The following is a 27,824-nucleotide window of genomic DNA, read 5'->3' on the forward strand; positions in this document are numbered from 1 at the left end:
GCCCAAAAGAGGCCGCAATTGTATAAGCCATTTTCTTCCCCTGACCCCTGATTTATCCTTGCGTGATCACTGTGTCTTTTAATACTTAAATAATCGCTTCCTAATATTTACACGATGTCACAGTACCTTTATGTCTGCGAGCCAAAAAACTTAAATCTCGTTTTATTTCTAATGCAATATTTGCATTTAAATTGGTTCTTGAAAGGAGCGCCAGCCATGAAGCGGGTAGGTAACTTAGAAAGAGGGAAAACGTAAATTCTACTCATATAAACGCCTAAATATACTATGATGCACAAAATTGGCGAGGGTTACTCAAAGCGCATCGGAACAGCGTTAAGTATACATGAACAGTTACCGCTGTCCGTGAACTACGTGAACAGTTAAAGTACATGAAGAGTTAAAAATATATTTGTTCTCGCTGCAGTTTTAGTAGTTTGCTTCATCTACAGGCACGCAACTTCAGGTGCGGTAGCGGCTGTCGCATGGCGTGTCCGTTATCGTAACCTTTGTTACCCTATTTCACACCACGCGATCGGGCGTAGAATGCTTATCAGCAAAAAAAAATTTCTTCTGCGTTTTGGACAACAGCAACTAAATAAAAAAATCTAATTATTACGGCCTACGCCATTTCATTGCGGATATCATACCACACACGTTGAAATAAAGCAAGTAATCGCATGAAACTATGCCCATTTATTGCAATGCCTGCACAAGGCGCCCGTGCGCGCAGTATGCGTACCGTATGACGGGGGCAAATTTCCACCACGCGATCTGCGGATTTTTTCCCAGTCTACAACTTCATCTGGAACTAAATACCATTATAATCAACACCAACAGATAACTTAAGCCCATTTGAAGACAAAATACAACCTTGTTCAATTTGAAAGAACTAGCGTTTGCTAACTCACTCAGCTACATTCCAACCCCAGAAGACGTTTTTCAACCGGAACATTGCAACAAATATCAAAAATTGTCAAATTTCGCGCTCCAGTGACGTAATATGGGCAGGAGTGATTTAGTACAGGCCAGAACAAAAACGTAGTTATGAGGGATTGATTGATTGTAGGGTTTAACGCGCCGACGCAACGCAGGCGATGAGGCGCGCCGTAGTGGAGGGCTCTGGATTAATTTTGACCACCTGGGGATCTTTAACGTGCGCCGAAATCTCGTACACACGGGCGTTTTTGCTTTTCGCCTCCATCAGAAAAGCGGCCGCCGCGGTCGGGAATCGAACCCGTGACCTCGTGCTCAGCAGCGCAACGCCTCGTAGTTATGAGGGTGTTAACTGCACGTAACAATTGAAATGATAGCATCAATGGAACTAGATGCTCTCTAAAATCGCGCAGCCATGTTGATTGGCTGTCTCTTAAGTCGTTTGACGCCAATCGTAAAACGATCCTGTGATGTCACAGAGAAATCGCCGGAAAGTGCGTGGGGAGTGGCCGCTGCTTCGTACGTTTTATTTCATATCTCGATTATTCTGCTAAAAATTAATCGGCGCTAAAACAGGGACGAGAGGAACACGTAACTCACAACACGGTGCCGATTGTGAGTTACGTGTTCCTCTCGTCCCTGTTTTAGCGCCGATTAATTTTTAGCAGTATGTACCAACTCGCCCACATCAAGCTTTTGTTACCTCGATTATTCCTTTGAAGTTTGCGATAAGATTGGTATCATTGTTATCGGAAAAATGCAGTCTGTTTAATGAACCAAACATATATTTTGTCTTCATAGCCTTGAAGGGCGCCTGCAAACTACCTCGCTTTTTCTCTGTCCAAGGGGGGGGGGGGGGGGGGGGCTTGAAAACAACATTAGCTCCCCCCTCACCCCCGAAAAAAACAAATCCTGGCTACGCGCCTGCAGGTAAATCAGCACACAAGCTGGCGGAGCTTTTAAACCTGTGTTTCCTCGTTTGACTTGAAGCTCTCGTTGCTTACAAAGCAAGAAAAGTAAGTTTTCAAAAACATAAGACGGTCAAGGGCTTTCTAAAGCAAAGTTCTGTGAAGCTTCTTTGAAATTAGGAAATGAGTGCAACCTGAGATACCGCAGGTTTAACTAAAGCAAAAGTAGACAAGCGAAAAGTCACATTCAGTGTGCCCTCAACAGAAAAACTCAACGCCAAACGAGAATGAAAAGAAGCGAATAAATCTCTCTCTCGCATCCTGCACTGAAGTGCAGAGTCGGTTTTGTCGTAAAGCTAAGCTGATATTCGAATGCGAGTGGCGAGACTTCTAGGCCCAAGATTTTAGACTTATGGTACCGCCTTTTTTAGGTACGGAGGAAGAGATTTCACTTGGGATATATGCGACTCCTGAAAATCTAAATTTGGACTGGAAATTGAACACGAAAAGGAAGGGAGAGCAACACATTATCAAGGAACTCTCTCATATTTAGGACTATATATACTGTATGTACATACAGGCTTCCTCCCACAGCAAAGACTTATTCCTGTTGCCATGCATTAAAAAAAATTTTGTTGAAAGTTAACGTTTAACCAGTGAAACATTGTATGCTATGGTAGTTGTATTTTGGTTGGTTTCTACGCTTCAAGCGTTGAATACATAATAACGTTACTGCGCAGTCGAGCAGAACAGTGGGAAGAAAAGAAGCCGTTCTCGGAACTGCTACAAATATACCGAGAGATGACCTTGGCTGGGGTCTACAGGCAGCTTGCCAAATGACGAGAAGCACCGGAGCGACGGGGAGCATATGAGGGACACCACTGGGGAGGGAAAGCCGGATGAGAGAGACTCTCGATAAGAGGCGCTCGACTGACGCCAATCCACAGGCCACACACGTGGCGGAATATCAAAATCTATTTGCGTAATCTCTCGAGAGAAGCCAGCGAGTAAAAGAAACAGCAACCCCCGGGAAAGATCGCTTTGCCGATCGTTGTTTGCGGCCGCCGGCGAAGACAGTTCGTCACGGGAGCCCGCTTCCGTCCCACCGGGAAGGACATGAGTCGCTTTGCAATGCAAAGAAGCGCATTTGGTCGGAAGGCGGAATCTGGGGCATGTGGAACAAGCGCGGGCGCGCGAGACGGGTCGGGCCAGTGACGAGACTGCGGAGAAAAAAGCGACAGCAATGCGCCTCGGGGGGCCGCGGTTAATCACGGCAGAAAATTGGCGGGAAGCTTGACAGTGGTACGGTGGCAACGCGTGAGATGGGGTCTTCGCTCTGGGACAGCCTCAGTGGATCTAAGGCGGTGCTGGGACAAAGACCGGCCAGCAAAATGAACGGGGGGACATACGGGCACCCCTAATGGTCAATTCCGCAAATTGCCGATGATGATGATGATGCTTAGTGGCTTCCCCTTTGTAACGGGGCGGCATTGCACAGCGGCCTTAGTTGCAACGCCACTGTACAATCACCTCGCCAAAAATGCAAACAAAATAACTAAAAAAATAATGCACTGGCGCCACTTTTTCCTTTCCTGGCCTCCGAGGAGCCGCGATTAATGCCTTCGGCGGGGTCCATAAACACGCCCGCGGTGCCACTCGGGGAATCTGCCCCCATCCGGTTGCTCCACCGTATGTGGCACTGAAGCAAGAGTCACTCAGTTGCCGCTCCTTTTATTCACCACACGAACACTGCGGTTGCTGCAGCGGACGGCTATACGTGTCAACGCTCACAAGTGCAGCTGTACTCGAACAGAAGCAATGTTTATCGGTGCAGCCTTACTTGCGGAAGAATCGGCTGAGATAGTACGGGCAGGCGGCAAGCAAGCTACGACGTGCAAAACGTGACAAGTGTTATATTCGAAGACGAGCGTTACAGGATGAGATACGAGCCGTATTTGCATATGCCAGAAGTGAATGGCTCTAGCGCTTCATTCACTAGTAATGATTCTGCGTTGGCGGAACGCTGGTTGGTGTAAGAAAACTCGGAGGCATACGAAGATAGAAATCTAAACGAGGAAGCGATAACTAGAAGTATGAGCGAAGGATTTTGCTGATTTGTGCACTCATGTGTCCTGCCGTTAGCTCTATTTATGCCTGTGTATTTTTATTTACTTTCTTTGCTTTTTTCGGCAGCTATTGGTTGATTGATTGTAGGGTTTAACGCGTCTACGCAACGCAGGCGATGAGGCGCGCCGTAGTTGAGGGGTCCGGAATAATTTTGACCACCTGGGGATCTTTAACGTGCGCCGAAATCTCGTACCCACGGGCGTTTTTGCTTTTCGTCTCCATCAGAAAAGCGGCCGCCGCGGCTGGGAATCGAAACCGCGACCTTCCGGCAGTTATGAGAAAGTTTTCGAACAACAACTATGGCAGAGTTCAAGGCTCCTGAGGCAAGACGTCACCGGCTTCGCTGCTGCCGATACCAGTTCCATTCTAAGTCGTTGCTGCTGATCCCTTTCTGGCAGTAGATTTCCGCATAGAAACCTACTTTACGACATTCCATCTGTTCGATACTTAAGCTTTATTAAAATGAAATGTTTTCTTTTGGTACCACATATGTCAATTTTCGCAAATTAGCCGATACGATATTGGGTAAGCAATGAATACGTGAGCAGAGACACTGACATAACGCTGCAAGTCTCACAGGCACCACTGGTACTGCTCCTACGGCCGGAAAACTCTGGAGCGCTTGGTGGTTGTTGGCAAAAGCAGGTTATTCGTTTCGCCACGAAAGAAGTGAACTATACATGCAAGTGTCTTCCTCTCTACGCGATTTCTGCGACCACGTGCGCGGGTGTTAAAGTCACCGATGCAATACAATTCTAATCAGTGAGCCTTACCAAAAGGACAAACCTAAAGCCGTTGTTTCCTTGCCGTTCGGCGAAAATCAAACAGGATTTTCTTCTTCACCAATCGCACTAGAAAAGAAAGTCAAGGGCCAAGTAGGCCTTACCTTGTTTAGTTCATTAGCTTTCGTGGCGTTAGCAGGTAATCTAGACATCATTACTCACAGCGATACAATTATCCGGCTCCACGTAAAACCTGCGCAATGGTGAGAGTTTTGTTGCAATCCGTAACATACTTTGATTTGACGCAGGTAAAATGGGTGAGCTGGGTGTCCAACCTAAATGCGCAAAATTTGCCCACGAAGCTTCGTCTACGGAAAAAAAATATATGCGGGGTAACAACAAAGCGGTAGTGTAAGTCGTAAGAACTTCTGGAATGTTAAACCAGGGAAGACGTGGGGCTCATTGCACATTCACTGGCTGACACCAATGTTTATTTCATGCGGGTACAACTATACCTCTAGGCCTAGGCTGTCTGACGAAAGGGAAAGCTTGAGGGGGTGGGGGGATTGCGCTGTGGGCTGTAGACTTGGGCGAGGGGGGCACTAAAGCACCAGGAACTGTGCAAAGCTTTCCCCTCCCCCTCCCCCTCCCCCCTTACTTGTTTTTGTTTCCGACGACCAAGGCTGGTCGCGCAGAACTGGCTGTAGCGAGTTTTCCAGAAGCCATGCAGGGTATTCGGGACGCACCAAATTGAGTGGATCCAGTCATTTGTTCGCCAATAGTAGCCCCTGTCTCTGCGCTCCGGGGCCGTCGCCATTGATTATTGCCCGAGGCAGTGATTGTGCTGAGGCGCTCTCCTATCGTTACTATCGACCGGTCTACGCCCGAGGCAGGGACCGATAACGACACGCAGAAGAGCCGCCAAGGTCCTCCAATTCTCCCCATCGCTCGCCTAGCAACACATGCGGTATCAGTATGCCGAATCGAAACGGTGCCTAACCTGAACTGAACTAAATGATATTTCTTAGTGCTTTAAAGTGACCACAGAAATTCAGACAAGACTATTCGGTGCCACCGATCAAGCGACGAATGCTAAGAAGCAACCGAAAGATTCGCACAATCATGAAAATAGGATGGATCTGAACCTGGCCCGCTAGTAAGCTCTGAATTAACCGGCAATTTTTGAAAGGATCACGGATATGTAGACAGGAAAACTGGGTATGACCTATCAAGCTACGAATGCTAAAAAGCAGCGGACGGATTCGCACAATTGTAAAATTAGGATGGATCGGAACGTGGTGGACTAGTAAGATAGGCTTCGGGAAGTTTCCATGAATTCGCCATCTTGACAGGGAGCTTTTGGTTGGCTGTAAGATTTGTCATGTGCTCCTGGCTATGGAAAGTGTCAAGTTGAGTCTCTGAAATCAGACGCATTAAAAAAAGAAACAGATAGTCAACGGAAGGCTTCCTTCCGATCAATTCATGAAAACTTTGCCAGGCTTGAGAACAGTTCCCGCGCGCGAAAGCTGTTTCTAGACGTGTCTATAATCCCACCGTTTTCAGGATTACGGGACGCAGCGTCTCACCTTTGCACACCGACGAAAAACGAAGCGAGTTTGAAAAGTATAGTTTTTTTGTTCGTTTTCTTTCCCTTTTTCTTATACCTTTCAGTCCTTGTCTACACTTTCCGGTCGATCAGGCGTTAATCCAGACACCTCCCCCACACCCTAATTACTGCTAAGGTTGCTTGAAAATCTTTTTACACCTCGCTCTTTTGGGCGGGCACGCGCATTTAAAAAATGCGCGGCTTTGTGATAGGACCGAAAACACTCGCGACGTCCTTCTAGACAGCATGTTACAACAGATCTCATGAACGATATATGCGCCGCGCTTGGAATGAGATTATCGCGCACTTTCGCTTCGACCCACGGAAAATTAGGCGAGCAAAATCCACAGGGAGTAGGAAAAGTCAATGTTGACGCAGAGCAAACGCTGTCTTTTTGCTTTGTCTTCACGCCGGGAAGAGAGCGAGCATTCCTTTCGCTATCTGCGGCTTCGCGCTGTGTGGAAACACATAGAGAGACCAGAACAGCTTGCACTGTGATGGCTTAGTTTATAGCGCGGATTTTATTCCTCGCAAAGTGCATGAGCTTTGGCTTTTGGAATCTCTCAGCGACGAGGAGCGCTCTGTGTTGAAAAATAAAGAAAAAAAGGGAAGAGGGGAAGGAGAGGACGCCCTTTTTTCTGTCAGCTACACTGGAGAACGAAATTGGCTATGCGTGACCTCAAACTTTTGAAAAGAGCGGACGGGCCATCCATTCAGACTCCGGCGGGATTCGGGACGAAGCAAAGCGAGAACAAAACGGAGAGCATGAATTACTGCGAGCAACCAAACGCCGCGAACCCCGTAACAAGTAGCGGCGGAGAAGCGGAACGTGTCATAAATTCTTGGCTCTACGACAGCTCGGAAAATAAAAGCTGTGAGACGTGATGGGGGGGGGGGGAGAGAGAGAGAGAGAGAGAGAGAGAGAGAGAGAGAGAGAGAGAGAGAGAGAGAGAGAGAGAGAGAGAGAGAGAGAGAGAGAGAGAGAGACCCTTGCTTGAGTTTTCTTTTTTTTTTTGAGTATCCCAGAAGTTTCGGGTCATTTCAGCTCCTTACTTTTATTGTTCGGCTTTCGGGCGGCACTATGACCGTTTCAAGTGGCCGAGATTCGCACCGGACAAAGAGACTCCCATCCCCCCAACCACAGCGGTGCTTTTTGCGGCCGCTGGAATTGACAAGGCTTCAAAAACTACCACGGAGGGGTTCGCTGGTTGTTTTTTCGCTGTTTGCTTTGAGGTCATATTGGTAAGCTACGAGCGGTGTTGTAATTACCAAGGAGAAGGCGTTTGTGTAATTAAGTAAAGTTCGCTTTTACGTCTTTCGGGGGTAACGTGCAGAGAACGGCTTCAGAACTGTGCCCCATTTTTTTTAACCTTTTCGCAGCGGTCTTTCCGCGCTATCATCCGCTGAAAATTAAAGTGTTTGCTCCCTCGGTTCCAGTTCAGCGGGCAGTTGCGTCGCCACTGATAAATGCGAAGCTCTTACCCTATAACTCTAAAAAAATGAAGCTAATGCCTAGAGCCTTCGCGCTCTATTTCACGCTGTAGATTTAGACGGCGCGGTTGTAACGTATGCAGAGTACTTGAACGGTAAATGGAATGTTGAACTCGTTACCAAAACACTGGAGCTTTCATTGCCGGATGTAAAGTAAGGCACTTTGATGAAACCACGTTTCATCAAACTGAGCTCTAAATAATTGAGGATAGAAATACCCAAGGAGAGAAGAACATGGGCGTCGGCAGGAGAGAGGGGGTTGTAAATAAAACAATTTCCATCTTTTGATATGTTTCGGCACAATTTTCATTTGGGGGGGGGGGGGGAGGCGCAAAATTACGAGTCCTGTAAAGGCCTTTGCTTTAACGCGACTAGCTACTATATTAACAGAACTGAAGAAAAAAAGCCTCACAAAAATACAAAGGTCTACCTGATCCAGTGCTGTCACACGGTTAAATAAACAGACCACCGATTTTCGTGGTTACTTAAAAGACGTTAGCCCGAAACGGTTTTGCTGATAGCTTTTTAGAAGTGTTGAAATGGGAATTCGTAGATGTGCCAGCCATACGTGGCCGCCCGCGAAAAGGAACACCGGCAACCGTGGCAGTGAGCCGAGTTGCAACACGCTTTTGACTGCACGTGAGATTGCGAGAGGTATTTAGGACCCTGTCTCCGGATCAAACAACAATAACGTGCAACCTTTCCTATTTCTTCGCGTGGTTTTCGAACCACGCGTTGAAACCGACGGAGTTGCTGGGACACGTAAGGTATGCGGCCACGTTTACACACTACATGACGTCACATTTGACACTTCAAAAAGTTTAGTGCAAAATTAAAATTAATTCCTCCTGTCCACCGCTGAGGGAGCAGCGTCCGCCGTGTATCGACGGCTGACATGGTTGTTGTTCAGTCCCGAAGTCGCTCGAACTGCAGGCGGAAGATACTTTGTACGGTGCCCGGGCACATGCGCTGCACACAAGGCGCAGGAGGTGGGAGTAACAACGGTCACAGGTCGTTCGCCGACTCTGGTCCGTGACATGCCGGAGCCCCCTGGGCGCGCACCTTGCCAGCCCATGCTCTGCTGCAAGCGCAGCGCCAGCCCGTGCCTTGTGCAGAAGCACTTAATTGTGCACCACGTGGAAATCCAACGGGCCTGAGTGGAGTGGGATCTGGCGGTGCCGAATTGCGCAGCGACTGCTTGGACGCGTGCCCGGCTGCAGCCTTGACTTCTGTCGTGTCGGGGTTGTATCGTGCGAATGGGACGGGTAACTCCCGTTCTACAGGGTGCGAATTTCGGCCGCGAATTCGTAGCTGCGGCGCCGCTCGTGCAGCAAAACGATCTATGTTTCCTATTTTTACTGCTCCGAGATATTGCCAAATGTCAAATGGCATTCACAGAAGACGATAAACTATTCCAAACATTCGGTTCGGCAATTCGCCACAGCAACGAAAATAGACCGTTTTGCCACACGAGCGGTGCCGCAGCTGCGAATTCGCAGCCGAAATTCGCACCATGTAGAACGGGCTTAACGCCAGGCTGGAGTGGGGTCCCACGGGCTTGCTCGCGCCCGCGTAAGCGGTCTCGTTGCCGATCTCGCATGCGTTTCCTGGTACCCAGTCTCCCAGAGCGACTATATTATGGGCGTTCTGCATTCTACAGCAGATGGTCTTTATAAAGCACATGGCATGTGGAGTCCGGCCAAGTCGATCGAAGGGTTCGTGGTTATCTTATCTGAGAATATTGTAAATTGCCGGTTTTCTTCTGAGCAGTCAGTTATACTCTATATATACCAGTTACGAAACTCCCTATGGCCTCCATGTACCAAAAGCCGGTCCGTGGTTGGCACCCCTGCGACGGGGCAAACAGTGGCCAGCGCGGGGAAAGTTGACTAGCTTGTAGTCTGTCGGCAGAAAGTTGAATCAGTATACAAGAGCTTGCGGCTGCCTGTGTAAATAAAAGGAAAAACCGTAAAAGCCGCAAAAAACTAAATATTGCCTAATTTATGTCTTCTAATTTGAAAAGCAAGTTTTATTTCGAAATTTTTTTGTGATTAAGGAATAGTTTAGTGAAGTTCAGTTTTCGTCCCCTAGGGGCCGCGCGCGTACACTTTCCCCTCAGCTTCGACGGGGAAGGGGAGGGGGCACGCCTCCCGGTTGCTGAGGCGGAGTTTCGCAACTATATATATGTTGAAGAACTGCTGAGCAGCAGGTTGCAGCGATACACTGTGCAGCGGGGAGAAATGCTTCGAGACGTGCACGGCACGTGCGTGGCGCGCGAAAAAATGAATCGCGCGAGACGTGCGCATTCAATACGCGAAATATAAAATAGACGCCAAAATAAAAATATTCTGCGACATTCTGTGTCCTCATGAAGTGGACGAAAAACAGAAGGTAGTCAGGCTCGGCAGCTCGGGGAGGAGGTGTAAGAGGTGGCCAAGTGCCTGTTTTGCGCACCTTTTGTTAACGCGTAGCTCTCTCTGCCTCGCTCATGGCGACCGCACGCGAAAACGCGCGGCAGGAAAGCCAGCGTTTTCTGACGTTGATGATGATCGTGGGTGAAGAGGAGGATGGTTGAAACGCGAATCCGCTCGAAAGCCGATCTCTTCAAAGTCCAAACAAAGAGTACAAAATCCAAATCACGACGCCCAAAGCGCACTGCAGTAAAACCAACTTACGCGATGTGTTTCCATAAATGCATATCAAGCGCAGGAGCACAGTCAAGACTTTATCCCTGGCCAATCCCCCAGAGGGGTCACGCGACAAACACTAAAGGGCACCATCATCATCATCATCGAAGTAAACTCGGCCGACAACAAACGAATCCTTCACGAGATTAGACTTTCATTCGACGCGGTTTGCGGCGGAAGAAAGCCTCGCGTTTCAACCATCCTTGTCGTTAGATGAAGGGGCTTTGAATATATTTTTTTGCGCACCCACCGTTTCGCGCATTTTCAGGAGGCCGAAAAATGATCAGGTTGTCGCTCTGGCGCGCGAAAGCAATCATTTTAATTCCAAAATCCGGTTTTATATACTTATTATGTCCACTGCAGGTCACTGCAACAAATTGTTTTTGGCGTTGCCTGCGTTAATTATTGAATCAAAAGAAGTGCGGGTCATTAGGTCTCCCTGCCCCTTAAGCGTTACTGAGCGGCCGCCAACGCATCGAAAAAAAAAGAGCCAGCCGAAACAATTGCGGTGTGCACAAGCTAACAATGCTGGCACATTAGGGTTATGACGAAAGCACATCAGTTATGTAGAAACATTAGTGTCCGTAAAATAGCCTGCGCCATCTCAAACAAGGCATAATGTGCGTACATTAAGAAAGCGTTAATTACTACGAGGCTCAAATGTCATTTTATCTCTTCGACGGAGTGAAAGGATCCAATGAGCACAAAAGTGCGCAAGTTTAACAGTTCCTCAAGCTCAGTCATCACTGCGGAGACTTTGCGTGACAGAGGCGCTGTTCCCCCCCGGGTGCTGTCGATAGCGCGTAATGAACGGGCCGACCTCATCGAACGGACAAAAGTAAAAAGTACGCCGCGAAACGTTGCGCAACTTGGAAGCGACGCAAAAGTGTCCGCGCTGGCTGAAATATGAGCGCCACCAGCCCCCTTTCCCTCATTGGCTCCTCACCGCCATTTTTATACTTGGCCAAATCTGGTGGTTTTCTAGTGAACGGCAGTGCCCTCCTCGCCCAATGAAGAGCTCGAACTGCGAGGCAAGTCAACCAGGGGTGCCCCGGAGCTCAACGCCGTCCATCATCGTGTCCCTCTCTGGCGCATAGATAAAACCAACGCAGAGATATAAAGACGGAGCTACTACCCTCCCCTCTCCCGCCCACTATAAAAATAGAAAGATGCTGAGCAATAAAGCAACGTCGTGATGTCATTGAAAATTCAATATAACTGGCCACAGAAGCAGTATTACAAAAAGTATTATTTTTCCTTTTCTTTAAATCGGGTTTGTAGGTCAGTTTCCCAAAAAGCAGTGCGTACACTGCGCACGGGGGTTATCGGTTACTCACTGTGATCCATTTTTCTCCTGCAGCGCACTTCTGGCGAGGCGAGGTCATTAATCACCGGCGTGTGACCAGACAGCGCCTGTATGAACGAAGACAAAGGGAGCCCCTGAACTACGCCGCCGCGCGGATGCATCAATAAGGGTGAACTTAAATGCACGGAAATATGGGGGGAGCTGTTTCGGAGCCGATAATTGCAGCGCAGGGCGGCGAATCCAACGTGTGGCCCCGCAGGCTGATCGGCCAAGAGTTGTGGCGGAGTAGGAGTGCGACAACTGCAGCAGCTGGGGTAAAAACTGAAGCGGCGGATGAGCACTCGCAGTCCGAATGCGAGAAGGAGCACGCCACGGGGAAGCTATGGTCACTACCAGGAATGCGTAATGAGGGAATTCCGGTTATCTGGCGGCCGGATACGGCTTATTGTGCGATCGCCTCCGCGTGTTCATATGTTCGTAGCGTATGGTGGCTATCAATACAGCCGGATTACCTTACTGATTAGTCCAGTTGTAGCCACCGTACGCATTGTTTTAAATGCAGAGCATTTTAGTAACTCACGATGTCACCCGCGTTGGCGTCCGTAGTCCGCGTCCGCATCGCTCCCCCTACACTATATAAATACTTGCCGGCGCCAGGTTTCGATCCTACGACTCTGCGGGCGGAACGCAAGGTGCACGGTACTCTACCAACTGAGCCACAAAGCCGACACAGAACGGAAGGGTACGAACGTGCCTTATATCCTTGACTCATTCAACCGTCGGCCAGAGGTGCGCCCTCTCCCCCGCGTCCTCCTCGCCTTCTCTCCGCTCGCAACGCCCTCTCTCGCCGCGTTCGGTTCGGGCGCACAACAGGTGGGGACGTACGCAACACCCTCTCTCGCCGCGTTAGGTTCACGCGCAAGAACAGGTGGGGCGCTCGCATCGCGCTCTCTCGCCGCGGTCGGTTCGCGCTTAAACCACATATGTCGTTCGCGCGCGCTGCGGTCGCTAACATCTGTGGCGTGATCGTGACGTCAGCATCACGCGTTCGCGTGGTGGCGATTTCGGCGCTATAACACTCTCTCGCGAGGGGCATTGGATTGGATTCGATTGGATTGGCTTGGATTGCCTTGGATTTGGATTGGATTGGATTAAAGTGGATTGTGTTGGATTGTGTTGCGTCATAGCCGCGCCACGTTGCGTCATAGCCGCTCCACGTTGCGTCATAGCCGCGGCAGGCGGTTCACGGCACGTTTCACCATCGACTTCATCGACAATGTCTACGCTGGAAGACAACAATTACAACAACAACAACCAATACGTAATCCATACGACTTGCAGGCGCGCCCCCCCCGCAGAAATGCTCTGCATTTGATCGTGCCCCTCGCGAGGGGGGTGTTTCTTTTTTTTTTTCTCTACCCCCTCCGTGTGTTTTTATGAACTCAAGCGCAGTACACGAGAACTGAATGGGACACTTCAACAATCCATATTATACTTTTTGCCCCCATTTTATTTCCCCCTCTTCTCCACCTTCTTCCCCCTAGGGTGACTTGCCCCTTTCTCAATAAAGCCTAATAGTCAATCAACATCCTACAACATCGGAAATACGGGAACAAAAAAAAAGATGAAGTAAAAAGAGAAGGCGACAAGTGAAGCGCGTGTGTTCAATCACTTTGTTTTATTGAGACACTGAACTACACTATTGCACCCACTACACATATGACGCCACAAGAATTTAAAATTAATTGTACGATTAAATAAACTAAAGCAAGCATGCGAAGAACGAAACCCACTTCAGAAATGAACTATATTTGCTCGCCCCTATCATGGAATCTGACAGTTATCTAAAAAAATATACAATGCACCGTCGGTGAGGTGAGTGGACGTGTTACCATGTAGTGCGATACAATCTGTGCAAGGAAAGTGTTAGGAGAGTTTTGGGTGTGTGCGCGCGTACGTGTGTGTGTTCGCGTGTAAATGTTTATTTATTTATTTATTTATTTATTTATTTATTTATTTATTTATTTATTTATTTATTTATTTATTTATATATTTATTTATTTATACTGCGATCTTCGTTAAAGATCTTAGCAGGGTGGGAGAAACATAATTTACATGAGTCCCCTTCGCGGCAAAGCGCACACAAACTACACAAAATATACAGAAAACAGAAAAAGATGCATCGTGAGCAGACGCGGCTCGAAAGCAGATCGTGATTTTTCTGCTACCGCATTGATAGAGAGGATGTTCGAATCGACAATGGTTCTTGTGAAGTGTGAGTATTTGAAGCAGTGGTTGCGGGATTAAGCGGTGTGATTAATAGTGCGTGTCGGCGTCTTGTATCGTAACCGGTTGAAAATTTAAAGATTTTGGAGGTGTCAGTAGCATACCGTCCAGTAACTGTTTGATAAAAAAAATTTAGGACATAGGATTCGATTCCTCTCAGACACTGTTGGCAGGTTGCTCTTATGGAGAAGTGCAGTTATCGATGTTCGCCCGTAAGAATTGTATATGGCATTCACCGCCTTCTTTTGAATGTTTTCAATTTTTTAAATATTGGTTTGAGTGTATGGATCCCAAATAATTACCGCATACTTTAACATGAGACAAATAATTGTGTAGCAACTAGGAGGCGTACGAAGGGGATTGAAAACTCTAAAGCACGTCATAAAGAGAAGAGTTTTCGAAGAGCATTAGACGAGACAGTATCGATATGCTCAGTCCTGTTAAGATCGTTAGAGATCCACAAACCCAGGTACTTATCTTGGTTCACTTCTGTCAGTGTAATGTCCCCAGCAGTATAGATGTGTGAAAGAGGAGCTTTCTTGTGTGTTATTTTCACGAAAACAGTTTTGTCAAAATAATGCTCATTTGCCACTTTCTGCACCAATCCACAACTTTTTCAGCCACGATTTAACCTAGTTTGGTCCTCAGTACGCACAATTTTGTCATCACCCACTTCGTTCAATTCACTTCAGCTCGCTTCAAATTGTTCACTTCAGCTCGCGGAGCTTTCACCTTGTTTCGGAGTTCGGTTGCGCGTATGCGTGCCGTAACTAGGTGGATGTCTCGTATCAATAATTAACGCAAAACACCAATCTGCATGGAATAGCACGACTGAACTGAGAGTCATCGGTCGAGTCGTCGCCTCCTTCTGCTGTAGAGCTTCGTCATTCGTGGAATTCGTCGCGTTAAACGCAACAAATTGTCATTGAGGTTTGTTGGAACCAATTGTACTAGCCGAAGCGTTTTTTAAAGTTATGCAATGAGGCAGAGCAGACAAGCTTTTTATCTCCTCACAGCACTTCTAACAACGAAAGTTTTGAGGATATTGCAACGTGTTACTCGTAATCACAAAGTATTAAAAAACCTAGCCATAGCGGAAGCTGCAAAGATCGATTAACTCTCATTAGCTGGGACCATTTTTCAAATATCTTTCCGCATTCCTTGCGAAGCGAAGCTCACTCAGCGGTAGCGTCAAGCCGGTTTTCGCAGGAATGTAAGAGTCGGCCGTTAGCATTAATTGCCTGGGATGAGCGCTTCACGAATTCCAGAAACTCGTTTTTATTGCTTGAGTTTTTTGTGCCTTTATTGCACCAGAAAATCATTCGCAACACTTTTTTTTTCTTTCCTTGCATACCGTAGCGCCGCTCTACTTTTACAAAAAAGAAGTCGCAAAAAAAAATATACCGACTTGAGCAAAGCCAAAGCACATTTCCGAATCTGCGCCATCCGCTTAAGTCACGTGATACAGGCATATCTTTATATCCACCCCTTGCAGAATGCGCACGCAAAGTTGCGTGCTTCCTATTCCCGAAAAAGGCGGCTGTCTGCGCCATGTGCCCCGACCAAAAGGCCGCAAAGTGGTGCGATTATGCAGATTACACGCGGTACTTGTTAACGCGCAGCTTCTTCTTCCCAGATTAGGAAACCGCCATCTTTAAGTGGGGCACAACGTTTTCAGTGCAGCGGTAAGTTGGCCTCGATATATGGCCCGCTGAAGAGGGAGGGAAAATACGCACTTCCATCGCTCGGGTCACAAGTCTCTTATTTACAGCCACAGCTACCGGTGCAGACTACGTAAAAATTCTTTAAAGTCATGCCGGCTGCCGTCAAAGGTGAATAAAAAACATTGCTCGGTGCTTCATCCTGCTATCGTCGAGTCGCCGCATCTTCGCCCGGCAAATGAGATTCGATTCCAGCCCCCTCCGCTGCAGACTTGCCGTTGCATTTCACAATTGGGGCTCCGCGTGGGAGCATTTTCGGCCTACCAGCAGGTGGCGTTATCCAGGAAAATCTACAAGGATGTGTTTTTTAACACAGCCTTATCATTTATTTGGATATGATGAGGACATGTGCACGCATATCCTAATGTGGGTTGCTGGTGCGCTGGTGACGTAATGATCGAAAGCAATTTGCCGGAAGCACAGGACAAGTGTTTATTAATGTAATAAGCATACTTGCTACGCAAGCGCCACCTCATAGGCGGACACGGGAACTGTCCTATGCGCCCACATAGACAATGTTAAGGAAGAAACCCAGATTTCATTTTTCGGCGCCGACATCTCCGACGCTTTTTTTGTTCGCTAGCATAGAAAGGGCTGCTCCGAATATTTTATACCACGTTTACCGATTAGACAATTGTTTTGCGGGCAGCCTAATTTTCCCAAATTGCACAAATTCTGCACACTGCGCCGCGTCAAACCGAAACAGACAGGAGCAAGTAGCCTTCGGTGCTTACTTGCACGAGACGCTTACTCGCACATCGAGGGACAGGGTATTGGCACGCAGCTGCGGCGGTTCACGTACCTCGATGTCCTGGAAGGAGCGGCTCATCATGGCGATGAGCATGTTGATCATGACAGTCATGGCCATGATCATGTAGGCTCCGAGCAGAGCGTGGCCCACCCACTTGGTGAAAGGCTGGTCCTTGCGCGCGCTGATGTCCTTGATGGGAATCACGCCGAACAGGGACCAAAGCAGGGAGGTGTAGCTCGCGTCGATCCTGTCCACGGCGCGAATTAAAAAGATCTTTACAACGAATGACCATGGCATAGAGCTCATTAGGACAAGCAAGTGCGTTATGCCGTTAGCACAGACCGTGTAGTATGCGTACCTTGATGATGTTCCTAAGAAAAGCATATACATCGCGATCAACGAGTGCGAACAGCTCAAAAGAGACAAAGGCAGAGCGGGGACGACAAGGACTGCGCTGTAGTGTATAAATATTTATATTGTATAAAGCTCGCGGTGTGTAAAGCTTCCGCACTAATAAGCGCCAGCGTATAAGCGCTCGGACTGAGCTCATCAGAGCCCTGGTAGATCGTGGGCGCTCACGTGAGGAAGGCGTCCGGGTTGTGGTGGCAGTTGAAGGTGATGTTGAGCCCGCCCACCTCCTTGGTCTCGCAGAAGCCCATGGTGGGGTCGTAGTACCAGTACAGCTGGTTGAGGCCGCACACGAACGACGTGAGCACGAGGAAGAAGATGAAGAGGAACTTGGCGATGTCGATGATCATGCAGCCGAGAGAGATCTGCAGCGGCCCCAGGTGCGGGTTCGTCTGGAACAGGTAGATGATGCGCGCGAAGCTGAACACGTTGGCCATGGCGAACACGCCTTCCGAAATCAGCGTCGGGTCGTTCGCCGGCCACTGGATCCGGTCCAGCACGCGCGCGCCGTAGTGGCCGCTCTGCACCTGCGGAGAAGCAGCAGCGCCGCCACTGGGACCAGCTCGTACACGCCGAACGCGTTGTGCAAAGCACCGTTTCATAAACTGCTTCAGCTTCGGAGCGACCACAAGGGTAATCATTCGGGGATTGTTGACTATATAGTATCTCCAAACGCTAACTGTGGTTACACCAGCAAAAACGTCGACATTTAGCAGCGTTCACGCAATTACCTGTATGTACTTGTCTGTTTGTAGGAAACCTAAATGTAACCCCTTGCTACTCAGGACGAAAAAAAGTGCAGGAGTACATAGCAGTAGTTCATACCAGTACGTAGCAGTAGTATATGGTAGTGCATGGAAGTAAACGGTAGCACAACTTGAGAAGTATTTTTGGTAAGCTGCAGCAGATAGGCCCCCTTGTCGCACGCTCCTAGAGACGCGCGTCCATAAGCAGTATTTCTAGCACTGCCCACACGGTGCCAATTTGTGCACCAGAGCAAGAGTTCCCTCCTGCGACTCGCCACGTACCAGCAACGTAGGCAGCGTCCCACAGTTCTGCATACCCCCGATTGCCGCTAAAGTGAAGCAGGGATATCGAATATGACAAGTTTGGCCCAACTTGGTCCATACAACTTTATCAAAGGCTTTTACTGATGAACTGTAGGTATAAATGTGAAACTTCTTGCGACAGCAGTACCCGCAGTAGGGACGGAGATGTAAGTGCAGGAGCACGAGGAAGCTACAAATTTCAAGCTGCTTGTTATTCGCAACTCTATTTCAAACCGTAACATTGTTGAGGGCCGCAGCCGTAGCGCGGCATCGTTCTCAAGGAAACGCGTTTTCATGCTCTATCCGATGCCATGCTCAAAGCCTAGACACATGTACCAACGGAGCGTGAAATCGGCAGACAAGGTAATCGTGCCAGGTGGCACAGGTGGTTCAGACAATTGAAAGTTCGCACCCGTGTCATTCGGCCGCGTCGGGACCTTATACAGGCGCGTTAACGATAAGGCAGGGCGGGCACCTGGAAGTAGGCGACGGCGCGGAGCGATCCCGTGGTGAGGTAGAGCGAGAGCATGATGAAGTCCAGCCAGTTCCACCACTGGCGCACGTACGCCTTGAGGCCTTCTTCCCAGAGCTGCTTGCACTCGGACCAGACCATGCCGGTGACCCAGAACATGATGAGCCACTCGACGGCCGAGGGCGCGGGGCCGCGGATGTTCTGGCGGGCGCGGTCGGTGCCGGTCGAGGCGAGGATGAGGAGGAGGAGGAAGCAGCCGAACGAGGCGCTGTGGTAGATGAACTTCATGAAGGGCGAGCGCACCACGCGGCTGAGCCGCGCGCGCGGGAAGGCCAGGTAGTAGGCGGCGATCAGGGGCAGCAGCAGGATGAGGCCCGCGCAGAGGCAGGTCTTGCTGAGCGCGTTGCGGCGCCGCCACACGGGCAGCCCCTGGTACCAGATGGAGGTCAGCAGCTGCTGGCAGTTGGGGTGCGCCACGAACTGCTTCTGGTCGTACTTGAGCGCCATCTTGAGCCGCGCCAGCGTCAGCCCGCGCACCTGGTGGTAGGCGCTGCCCGCCGCGCCGCAGCAGTCGCCGTCCTGCGGCACGTCGATCTCGACCTCGTCGCCCTGCTCCTCGTCGTCGTCAGAGTCGTCCAGCAGCTCGGGGCTGGTGCGCTTGTTGAGCACCGCGATCACCTCCTCGCTGCTGCGGCACAGGTCGAGCAGCTCGCACGAGTACTTCTTGCACTGGTTGCTCAGCTCCAGGTAGATCTCCTTGAACTCGTTCTCGCGCTGGGCGAGGGTGCCCAGCTCCCACGACAGCTGCGCAGAAATGGCGGGGCCCGCTGAAACGCGCCGCACTGTGCCGGCACCGAAGCAGTCGCTTTTTTTTTCCTTTGTCATTGCTTTAGCCCCAGAGCTACACCTTGGGCTATAGAGGACCGGCGTAGCTAAAGACTACAGAAAATGATTTAGATGCCCTGGGCTTTTTACTTAATCAGCAAGTTCTTCGCTTCGGTCGGCCTGCTAACAAACCACCTTTCATTTTCCAAACCACATGAAGTCCGCACCACGTTACGCCTTTCCGTCTCATTCGCCAGCCTCTGGTGATATGTCACCTTTAAAGTAGTACTGACACAAAATGTCAAAACTGAGATAACTGTATAAAGACTTCCTTTGTATGTGGAGATATATCCCAACAGTAACCGTTCAGTATAACATATTTTAAATCAATTTTAAACTTTGCGCGCATGAGAAAGCTCAGAACGGATGCCATTTCGCAATCGGCATCAGCATGGCGCCATCTGCTCCACCTGGCCACAAACTGCCGACGTGAGGGGCCCCGTGACGTAGCCAACGCGCCGGCTGCGGTTGGCGCGTGCTGCTCCGGCGTGTGTATCACGTCACGGGTTCTGGGACTCACGTCATGCTGCCCGGAAGCGTGGAGATGGTGGGAAGCACGGCCGGACTGGGCACGCGCGCGCTTCCGCACCGGCAGTGGTGCGACGAGAACGGTGACGTCACGAGCGCCCTACTGACATGGCCGCCATTTTTGTGGTCGTTTTGTCGAAATCGAAGCTGACACGAACAGACGAGGCTATGAATATAATTATTTACGCTACGGCCGACCATCTAGTGTGCCACTCCATGATAAGTGGGCTGGTAGGCACCCATAACAGCGAAAAAAATTGGCCGCGTATCTGCTCCTTTTGTTGCAAATGTCGACGAAAGACAATTGTCTTTCGTCGACATTTGCAAGCAAATGCTCGACTTTTGCAAGCAAATGCCTTCCTTCGCTTTCCCTCTCACCTCTTATGCTGTTCCTTAGGATACCCTTTTCCGTATTTCCCGCGACGTGTACGGCTTTCGTAGCTCCTCTCAGCTCCGTGGCATCCTTACTCTTGACATTCATAAGGCATTCGATAATGTTCACCACACTGCCATTCTCGCTAATTTAGCCAAAACTAACTGTGGATCTCGGATGTATACCTACATCCGCTCCTTCCTCTCTAACCATACCGCTTCTTCCTCTATCACAGGTTCTACCTCCCCCCATTCTATTTATCAGCTGGTACCCCTCAAGGCTCCATCTTGTCACCTACCCTTTTTAACATCGCTTTAGCTTCGCTTCCTCCGCTATTAGATGCCATTCCTCTCCTCTCCTACGCTATATACGCGGATGACATCACGCTCTGGTCAACCAAGGGCAGCCCAGACCAACTGGCTGACACTCTTCAGCAAGGGTGTGACGTCATCCACGGCTATGTCCCATCTGCTGGCCTCTCTATTTCGCCTTCAAAAGCCACTCTGCTCGTAGTCAGTAACGAGCGTGGGGTGGCACCGGACAGCTTTCTTCCTCAGGCCCAAATTTTTAGCAACCGTATACCGCACGTTGACACCCTCCGGATCCTCGGTCTCACCTTACATTATGCGGGCAGCTCTGTACCGACTCTGCGGACCCTCCACAATCAAATCATTTAGCTTTACCGTCTCCTTCGCCGGGTCGCCAACCGAAGAGCTGGACTACATGATTACCACCTGCTCCGCATCATCGATGCTTTTGTTGAGTCTCGTATGCTGTATACAATTCCGTATGGGCAACCCTCGCCATCTCAGCTCTCGTCCCTCGAGGCCTCCCTCCGTAAACTTTACCGCATCGCTGTGTGAGCACCCTCCTACGCCCCTAGCGCCACCCTTCTGGAACTCGGGATATACAATACTTTTGAAGAACGCATCGCGTGCCATCGCCAGACCCAACTCGAACGCCTGCAGACTTTGCCCAAGGTCGAGCTATTCTTAGCACACCCAACAAGGCCACTTCGCAACTATTTCCCATACCACCGGAACTCCTTCCTTGGGCCACTTTCGCTAATTTACGGGTTGAGTCTTTGTCTCGAAAATGAACCCTGCTCGTCGTGCACTGCACGTTCAGGCCCTCTCCAAACGAATTAATTTTCTGCTCTCCCATGGTTCCATCGTTTACTTTACTGACGCCAGCGACATCCCCTCAAACTCAGCGGGCACGGCTTCATTTTTCCAACTCCGCACGGTTTCCTTTCTTTCTCCACCACCTGATTAGAACTCCCTCGAAGAATACGCCATTGCCCTTGCAAAAGAGCCCGCTAGCCTCACTGTTCCTACCACCACACCAGTAAATATCTTCTACGACTGTCAATCAGCCTTTCGTAATTTCGCTCCCCGTGAGACCCACTCACACACCACTTACTTCGTCACTTCGATACTTTCTTCAAAACCTCGGCCCTGTTTCGCACTGCTTTGGGTTCCTGGCCACGCTTGCATGTGCGGAAACGCCCTAGCAAACGCGCTCTCCCGAGTACCTTGCCCGGATCCGCCCATGTCCTGGCCAACCCTGTACCACCCACCGACGGTTCGTGCTCAGCAGCGCGCTTCTCGCCGTTACCAATTACTCGCCCAACGTCTATCACGCACCCTGTACCCACCCCGCAGTTCCTGTTTAACTCGTGAGGCTGCGTGCCTCATTCGGCAGACTCAAAGCTCTTCACTCCATCCCCTCCCGTTCTCCACCGCATCTACCGGCGCCCTGGCCATCCTTCCTTTTTCCTACCCATCCATCCCTCATTCTTATTGGGACTGCACACCACCATCGCTCGCCTCCGTCACTTCCTGGGAGCCCTAGCTGTCTCCCCCGCCGACAGTAAACATCCAGGCTGCACAGGAAGCTCTCTGTAAACACGTGCACCGGATCCGCACGGGCAGTGTGCAGTACAGTAAAAGCTCGTTAATTCGGATCTCACGGGACCGGGAAAAATCTCCGAATTATCCGAATGCCGAATTAATGAATGAATAGGAAAAACAACATTAAAATCACGTTGGAGAAGCATACCTTTATTTGCTGAAGTATTTTGTAATAGTCGTCTGCTTTTTCGCGTAGATTCCGGCTGACATTAGAAATTTTCTTAACTCTTCCAAGTGGCCAACAGCACACAAACTGTCGGAACTGCTCAGGCAAACTTCCAATATCAAAAGCGCCTCTGAGGCTTCGCGTGAGGTGCGATGAGGCCGCGGCTGCACCTCCTCGCATGACTCTTCGTCAGAATCGTGGTTGATGACGATGGCGATGCCTCTCAGGTTTCTGTTTCACTCCAGTGGTTCCAGTGCTTCTAATTTACCACATTTCTGCCCAAGAGGATGCAACGCACGGCCACGTTGAGCTCGGCCCGTCCACCGGGCTTTACCAACTGCAGGATTTACTCAAAAGTCCTTTCCATCCATCCATTGTGCGGCGGCAGCCGTAGGCATTTGTCCGAATTAAGCGATGCGGGACCGAATTCCGACGAAATAACAAAGGTTTGGTCCCGTAGACTAACATGCGCTTTGCCCGGGACCAATAGCGCCGTCCGAATTATCCGAATTTCCGAATTAACGGGTGTCGAATTAACGAGCGTTTACTGTACTACGTTGGCCCCGAGAATTGAACACTCTAATTAGGACCTGGACATTGGCGCTGCGCAAAATAAAAGTTTGTTCTCTTTCTCTCAAAAAATAAATAGACTAGCCCCCGTTGGCAACATTTCGCTTACAAATTGGAAAAAAAAAAGAAAAGAGAAAAAGGAGGCCGCATTGGCGGAACGGGTGATAACAAGGTTGGCAACATTGAGTCTCGGGTAAGGTGTCCGTTTCATTCTCGTTTGTTTTACGACGTCAGCGAAGAAAACTGCGGTGCATGCTCTCGTCGCTGCAAGACGTTGTATTTAGGCTGGCATCATTGTCAAAAGATCTGGCACGGGCACCCTGCTGAAAGGAACAAAACTTCCACTGTAAACAAAAATAATAATAAAATTCCGGATTTTAACATTGATAATATGCGCTGAAACCGAATCTTTACACGCTAGCTGGCACGTTTCGGCACTTTCCTCCCACGGTAGCGTTTTTGATTTGTTTTCTTCTCTCTCAAACGCCGGTTGATTCGATCACCATGGCCAATATACCATGTGCACGCCAGCGCCCATCTCGCGCTCAACATTGCTTTTCGTGTGCTTCCTAGCTCTCAGCTTCAGCACAGCACCTCGCAATACCCGTGTCTACCTTTTACCGGACGACTATAGGCGCCTCAAAGCCGCTCACAGTAAAGAAATTATGGTTGCACCGTTGCACGGACATTCCAACCGCTTTCCGCCCATGTTTTGAGTTTGTGAAGAAATGGACGCCCTCAGACACATCGAATACGCGCCGTCCTCTCTCAGGCAGCCGGGGGCGAATCCAGCCACTCGATTCCAAACTGGAACGTCACTGCCGGCTGGCCGTAATTGCCGCCATTTGATCCAGTGTCGGTTTAAATAGGAAAATTTTTTTACCTTCGTTTGGAATAGAGCGACGTGTATTTGGGCCGCCAGATTTTTCACGTAGAACCCTTCGAGTAATACTACCGGAAAACAGTGAATTTAAGGAGCGGAAACATTCGTTCCAGTTGGCCTTAAAGGCTTCGTCTTTAAGAAGTGGAGGCAGACGAGGCTGTGAGGGCGATGAACAGGAAATGCTTTAGTGAACAAAGTACACAGACCAAATGAACGGTTCGAACACTGCATCGAAGTAATTCCAAACAAGTAAAAATAACACCCCAGCGGTGAAACAAAATACAATAAAAGCGCCAATATTCGCACGTGACGCCTAGCGACACACACACGCACACACACGCCCTCACGCACACGCGCACACGCCCGCTCGCACACGCACGCACACGTTCACACACACGCACACACACACGCGCGCACGCAGACGCATACGCACAGGCGCGCACGCGCGAAAACACGCACACACGCACACACTCACACGCAAGCACACACGGACTGGCGCGCAGCTATAATTCTAACGCTGTTGACACGATTATCTTTCGTGTAAATAAATCACGCAAGAAGAATTCGAGGCAGCCATTGTACCAGAGTAGCAAAGATATCTCGTAAATTATAAGTCGTGAATTTCCCTCCCCCAAAATTCTCTACCTTTCCTAATACACTAGCCAACCGATTTTTCGGACCTGGAGGGAAACGAAAAATACTCCAAATAAAAGAGCAGTACGAAAAATCCGCGAGAAATTACTACTCCTATCGGACAACTGGCGCTTCCTCGGGAAAGCCCGGAATATCCAGCAAGTCTGACTTTTTGGAGTCCAAAAATACGGTCGGCAACTATTCCGATGCCTTGGTGACTTCTAGCTAAACAGCTCGTGGTTTAGCTTCAGGGGCGAAGCCACTTAGGGGCTCGGGCTGTCGGCGTCTCCTGTCGTCGTCGTCGTCGTTTCATGCAGTCACGGTACAAAACACCTGCACACTCGTTTTCCAACGTCTCGCTCTAGAACGTAACGCATACTAAAAGAACACACCGGGACACTCGTTTTCCAGCGCGTCGCGCTAGAACGCTTCGTGTTTCAAAGACAAGAGACTTTTGCAGCAAAGCTGTATACCTCTACAGCCCAAAGGTATCATCTCCGTGGGCATAAACGTCAAGGCACTGCATGCTTCGCCCCTTCCCAGGTTTCAGGTTAGTAGAGATGTTATTTTCTTTGACGCAGACCCAGAAGCCACAAGAGAAGAAGCCCTACGCAGCGCCGATAATGATAGGGCACCAATCCGGCAGCGCAGGTAATGATTTATTGGCAGCACACATACGCAAAAATAGGTATTAGTCCTGGCACATAAAAACATTGCCCGCATAAGGTTTGCTTGAAATCGTTTTTAAAGCAAAGCTTTTTACTTCTACCCCGCAAGGGTTAACGTATTCTTTTGCGACTGGTGGTGTCAACAGAAAACTACCTGGAACTGATAGAGTAACAAAGCGAGAGCCCGTTGTCTTACCGATTTAGCTACGAGCCCACACGGAGACGGGGAAGACAAGTGGTGCACTCACCAAGCACATCTACGGGTTTAATCCCTGCATTCTCGCTGAATGCCACGCAATAGCGATTAAAGGAAGCTCACACCGATCCATGGCATCTCACTTCTAGTACGCCAATGTGCTAAAGCCTGTGGCTTCCAGTGTTCACGTAAAAAATCTCAGCTCCTTATCGCCCGCCTTCACGCCAAACGACACCTCAAGGAACACATTCAAATACTCCTTGATGGCCAGGCCATCACTCCAAGCCCCAGCATCAAGATCCTGGGCCTACATCTTCAAGCCATCCTTGCAGCGCCCCAAACACCGCATAAACAAAATCATACACATGATCAAGCGAGTTGCCCCCAAGAAGCGAGGCGTAAATGAATCCGATACCTTTCGATTAATTCAAGCTTTAGTCATCTCGAGAATCACTTACGTCAACCCCCTGTCTTCTTCTACGCAAGGAGGGCATAAAGATGCTTTATATAAGGATTAGAAAGGCGGTTGAGTAAGCCATTGGTCTTCCCATGAGTGCATCCACAGAGAGGCTGCTTAGCACGGGGCTTTACAACACGGTGGAAGAGCTGATAGAGGGCCATCTTTCAATCCAGAAGCTCCGAATGAGCAGAGCTGCGGCGGGTTGCCGCATCCTTCACCAGATTGGCTAGGCAGCACAGAATGTCACTCCGCTTGATGTACTCCTGGACTTTTGGCGACAAGAACTAAAGAAGCTCCCTTTGCTTAGAAATATGAACCCCTCACCCGACGAGGGTCACCGACAAGCACGGGGTCAAGCGCTCAACACCTCCCTCGGTGGGGATCATGCAGTTATCTACACAGACGCCTCCCAACATCGAGGGCAGCAGTACGCCATCATCGTGGCTACATCCAGAACCAACCTCCTTGCTTGTGCCTCACTCAAGGCCGAAGCCATGATGGCAGCAGAAGAGGCAGCCATCGCCTTGGCTCTCACTAAACCAGGGGTTAGGAAGGTAGTCACCGATTCCCAACGAGCCTACCGGAATTACCAGTCGGGGTGGGTGTCCCGAGGTGCACTTTGTGTGCTGGAAAAACACTCCCCAAATGGTTCCATTCAGCTCATCTGGACACCTGCTCACGCTTCAATGGAGGGCAAGGAATACGCCCACCAAGCCTGCCCTTTTACCCCCCGTGCCATGGAGCTGCACGAGGGCAGACACCCGCTTGTCTCGTTCAGGGACATAACCCAGCATTATCGCCTTCTGAGACAGACCCTACCTTCGCCTTACCCTGACCTTTCCATAGAACAACAAACTATCCTACGGCTCATATACAACCCGGTTCCTTCCCACACCCGACGCGTCTTCACCAGAATCCCTAGGACGCTGAATGTAAATTTTGCTCAGACGTAGGAATACTCTGCCACATAATCGGGGTGTGTGACTTTAGCGGTGAGTACCCTACTCTCTTTACGTCAACTACCGAACAAGAGCAATGGGAGATGCTGCTGTGCAGCCCCTCTCTGCCTACCCAGCTTCAGCTGGTGGACTTAGCACAGGCGGCGCGGACTAAATACGGGCTACAGTGAAGAAGGAACCACTCCCCTGGGTCGCACTCTGGGCCGTTCAGAAATCTGAATAGAAGTATTTCCTCCTCCTCCTCCTCCTCCTCCTCCTCCTCCTCCTCCTCCTCTTCCTCCGCCGCTGTCTCTGCCGCCGATCTCGTCGCCTCCGTCCGCGACGGCAGAGACGGAGAAGTGAGATCATCAAACACCGGGTTTGAGTTTAATTTTATGGAAAAAGAGTTTCCACTCATGTGCTACACCAATACAACTCAACCGACCACCATTCATGCACCATGTATTAATTTAACCTTACCAAGAATATCTCGTTGAAGTAATAGAGGGTGTGGTTAAGTGCATTTGACTTCTCTCTGGTTTCGTTATTTGTAGATCGACGTGAGGGAATTTAAGTGACGTCGCATGGGTAATCGTTGTGGGTGCCGTTTACAGGTTTGCTTTCCAACCACACTCAGGGGGTGGATTGGCGCTAATTTTTTTTTTTCTCTTTTAAGCTGTGTGCTCCTTAACAGGCACGTATTGGAACAAAACACATTTTACCAGCTACGTTTACGTTTTTTTTTTCTGTGTGATACGTAACATTGTATTCGCCATATTAGAAAGGAATGACGTCAAGCGCACCTTCCCAACGCTTCGTTAATTGATATTTGCTGACGCAAAAACGCTGAAACAACGAGACAAGCCAGAGCTCAATTCAGAAAGGTAGCATTCACAAGAGGCTAATAGCATGTGCAAATGGAAGAAACACGAGTTTGCTCTTTCTTCCACCCCATCTCACTCCTCTTCCGTAATAGCGCGGCAATAAATCTGAGCCTGGATGTGCGCGTTATTTCGACGTTGCCGGCAAATGGATTCTCAAGGGTGCTTTTGGCGTCCGACAACATTCTTGGTGCCATCTGTGGGTCGTAGTTTCCTTTTTTAAAGATTTCCAATTTCATTTAAACACCCACTTCCCAATTTTT

At 49.5% G+C, this 27,824-nt stretch overlaps 1 protein-coding gene across 1 annotated transcript in view; it reads right to left on the bottom strand.

Annotated features, from left to right (window-relative positions):
- LOC144173841 (transient-receptor-potential-like protein) overlaps positions 1-27,824 on the bottom strand; it is a 148,972-nt gene that overhangs the window by 48,274 nt on the left and 72,874 nt on the right. Inside the window, exons 5-7 of the mRNA XM_077702115.1 lie at positions 18,471-19,271; positions 17,118-17,473; positions 16,590-16,785 (exon numbers count right to left, since the gene is read on the bottom strand). Coding sequence (XP_077558241.1) covers positions 16,590-16,785; positions 17,118-17,473; positions 18,471-19,271 — 1,353 coding nt within the window. The remainder of the gene's footprint in view (positions 1-16,589; positions 16,786-17,117; positions 17,474-18,470; positions 19,272-27,824) is intronic.

Source organism: Haemaphysalis longicornis, unplaced genomic scaffold, assembly GCF_048455015.1.
Source record: "Haemaphysalis longicornis isolate Haplotype H1 unplaced genomic scaffold, Haemaphysalis longicornis Haplotype H1 scaffold_3, whole genome shotgun sequence".
Classification (NCBI taxonomy): domain Eukaryota; kingdom Metazoa; phylum Arthropoda; class Arachnida; order Ixodida; family Ixodidae; genus Haemaphysalis; species Haemaphysalis longicornis.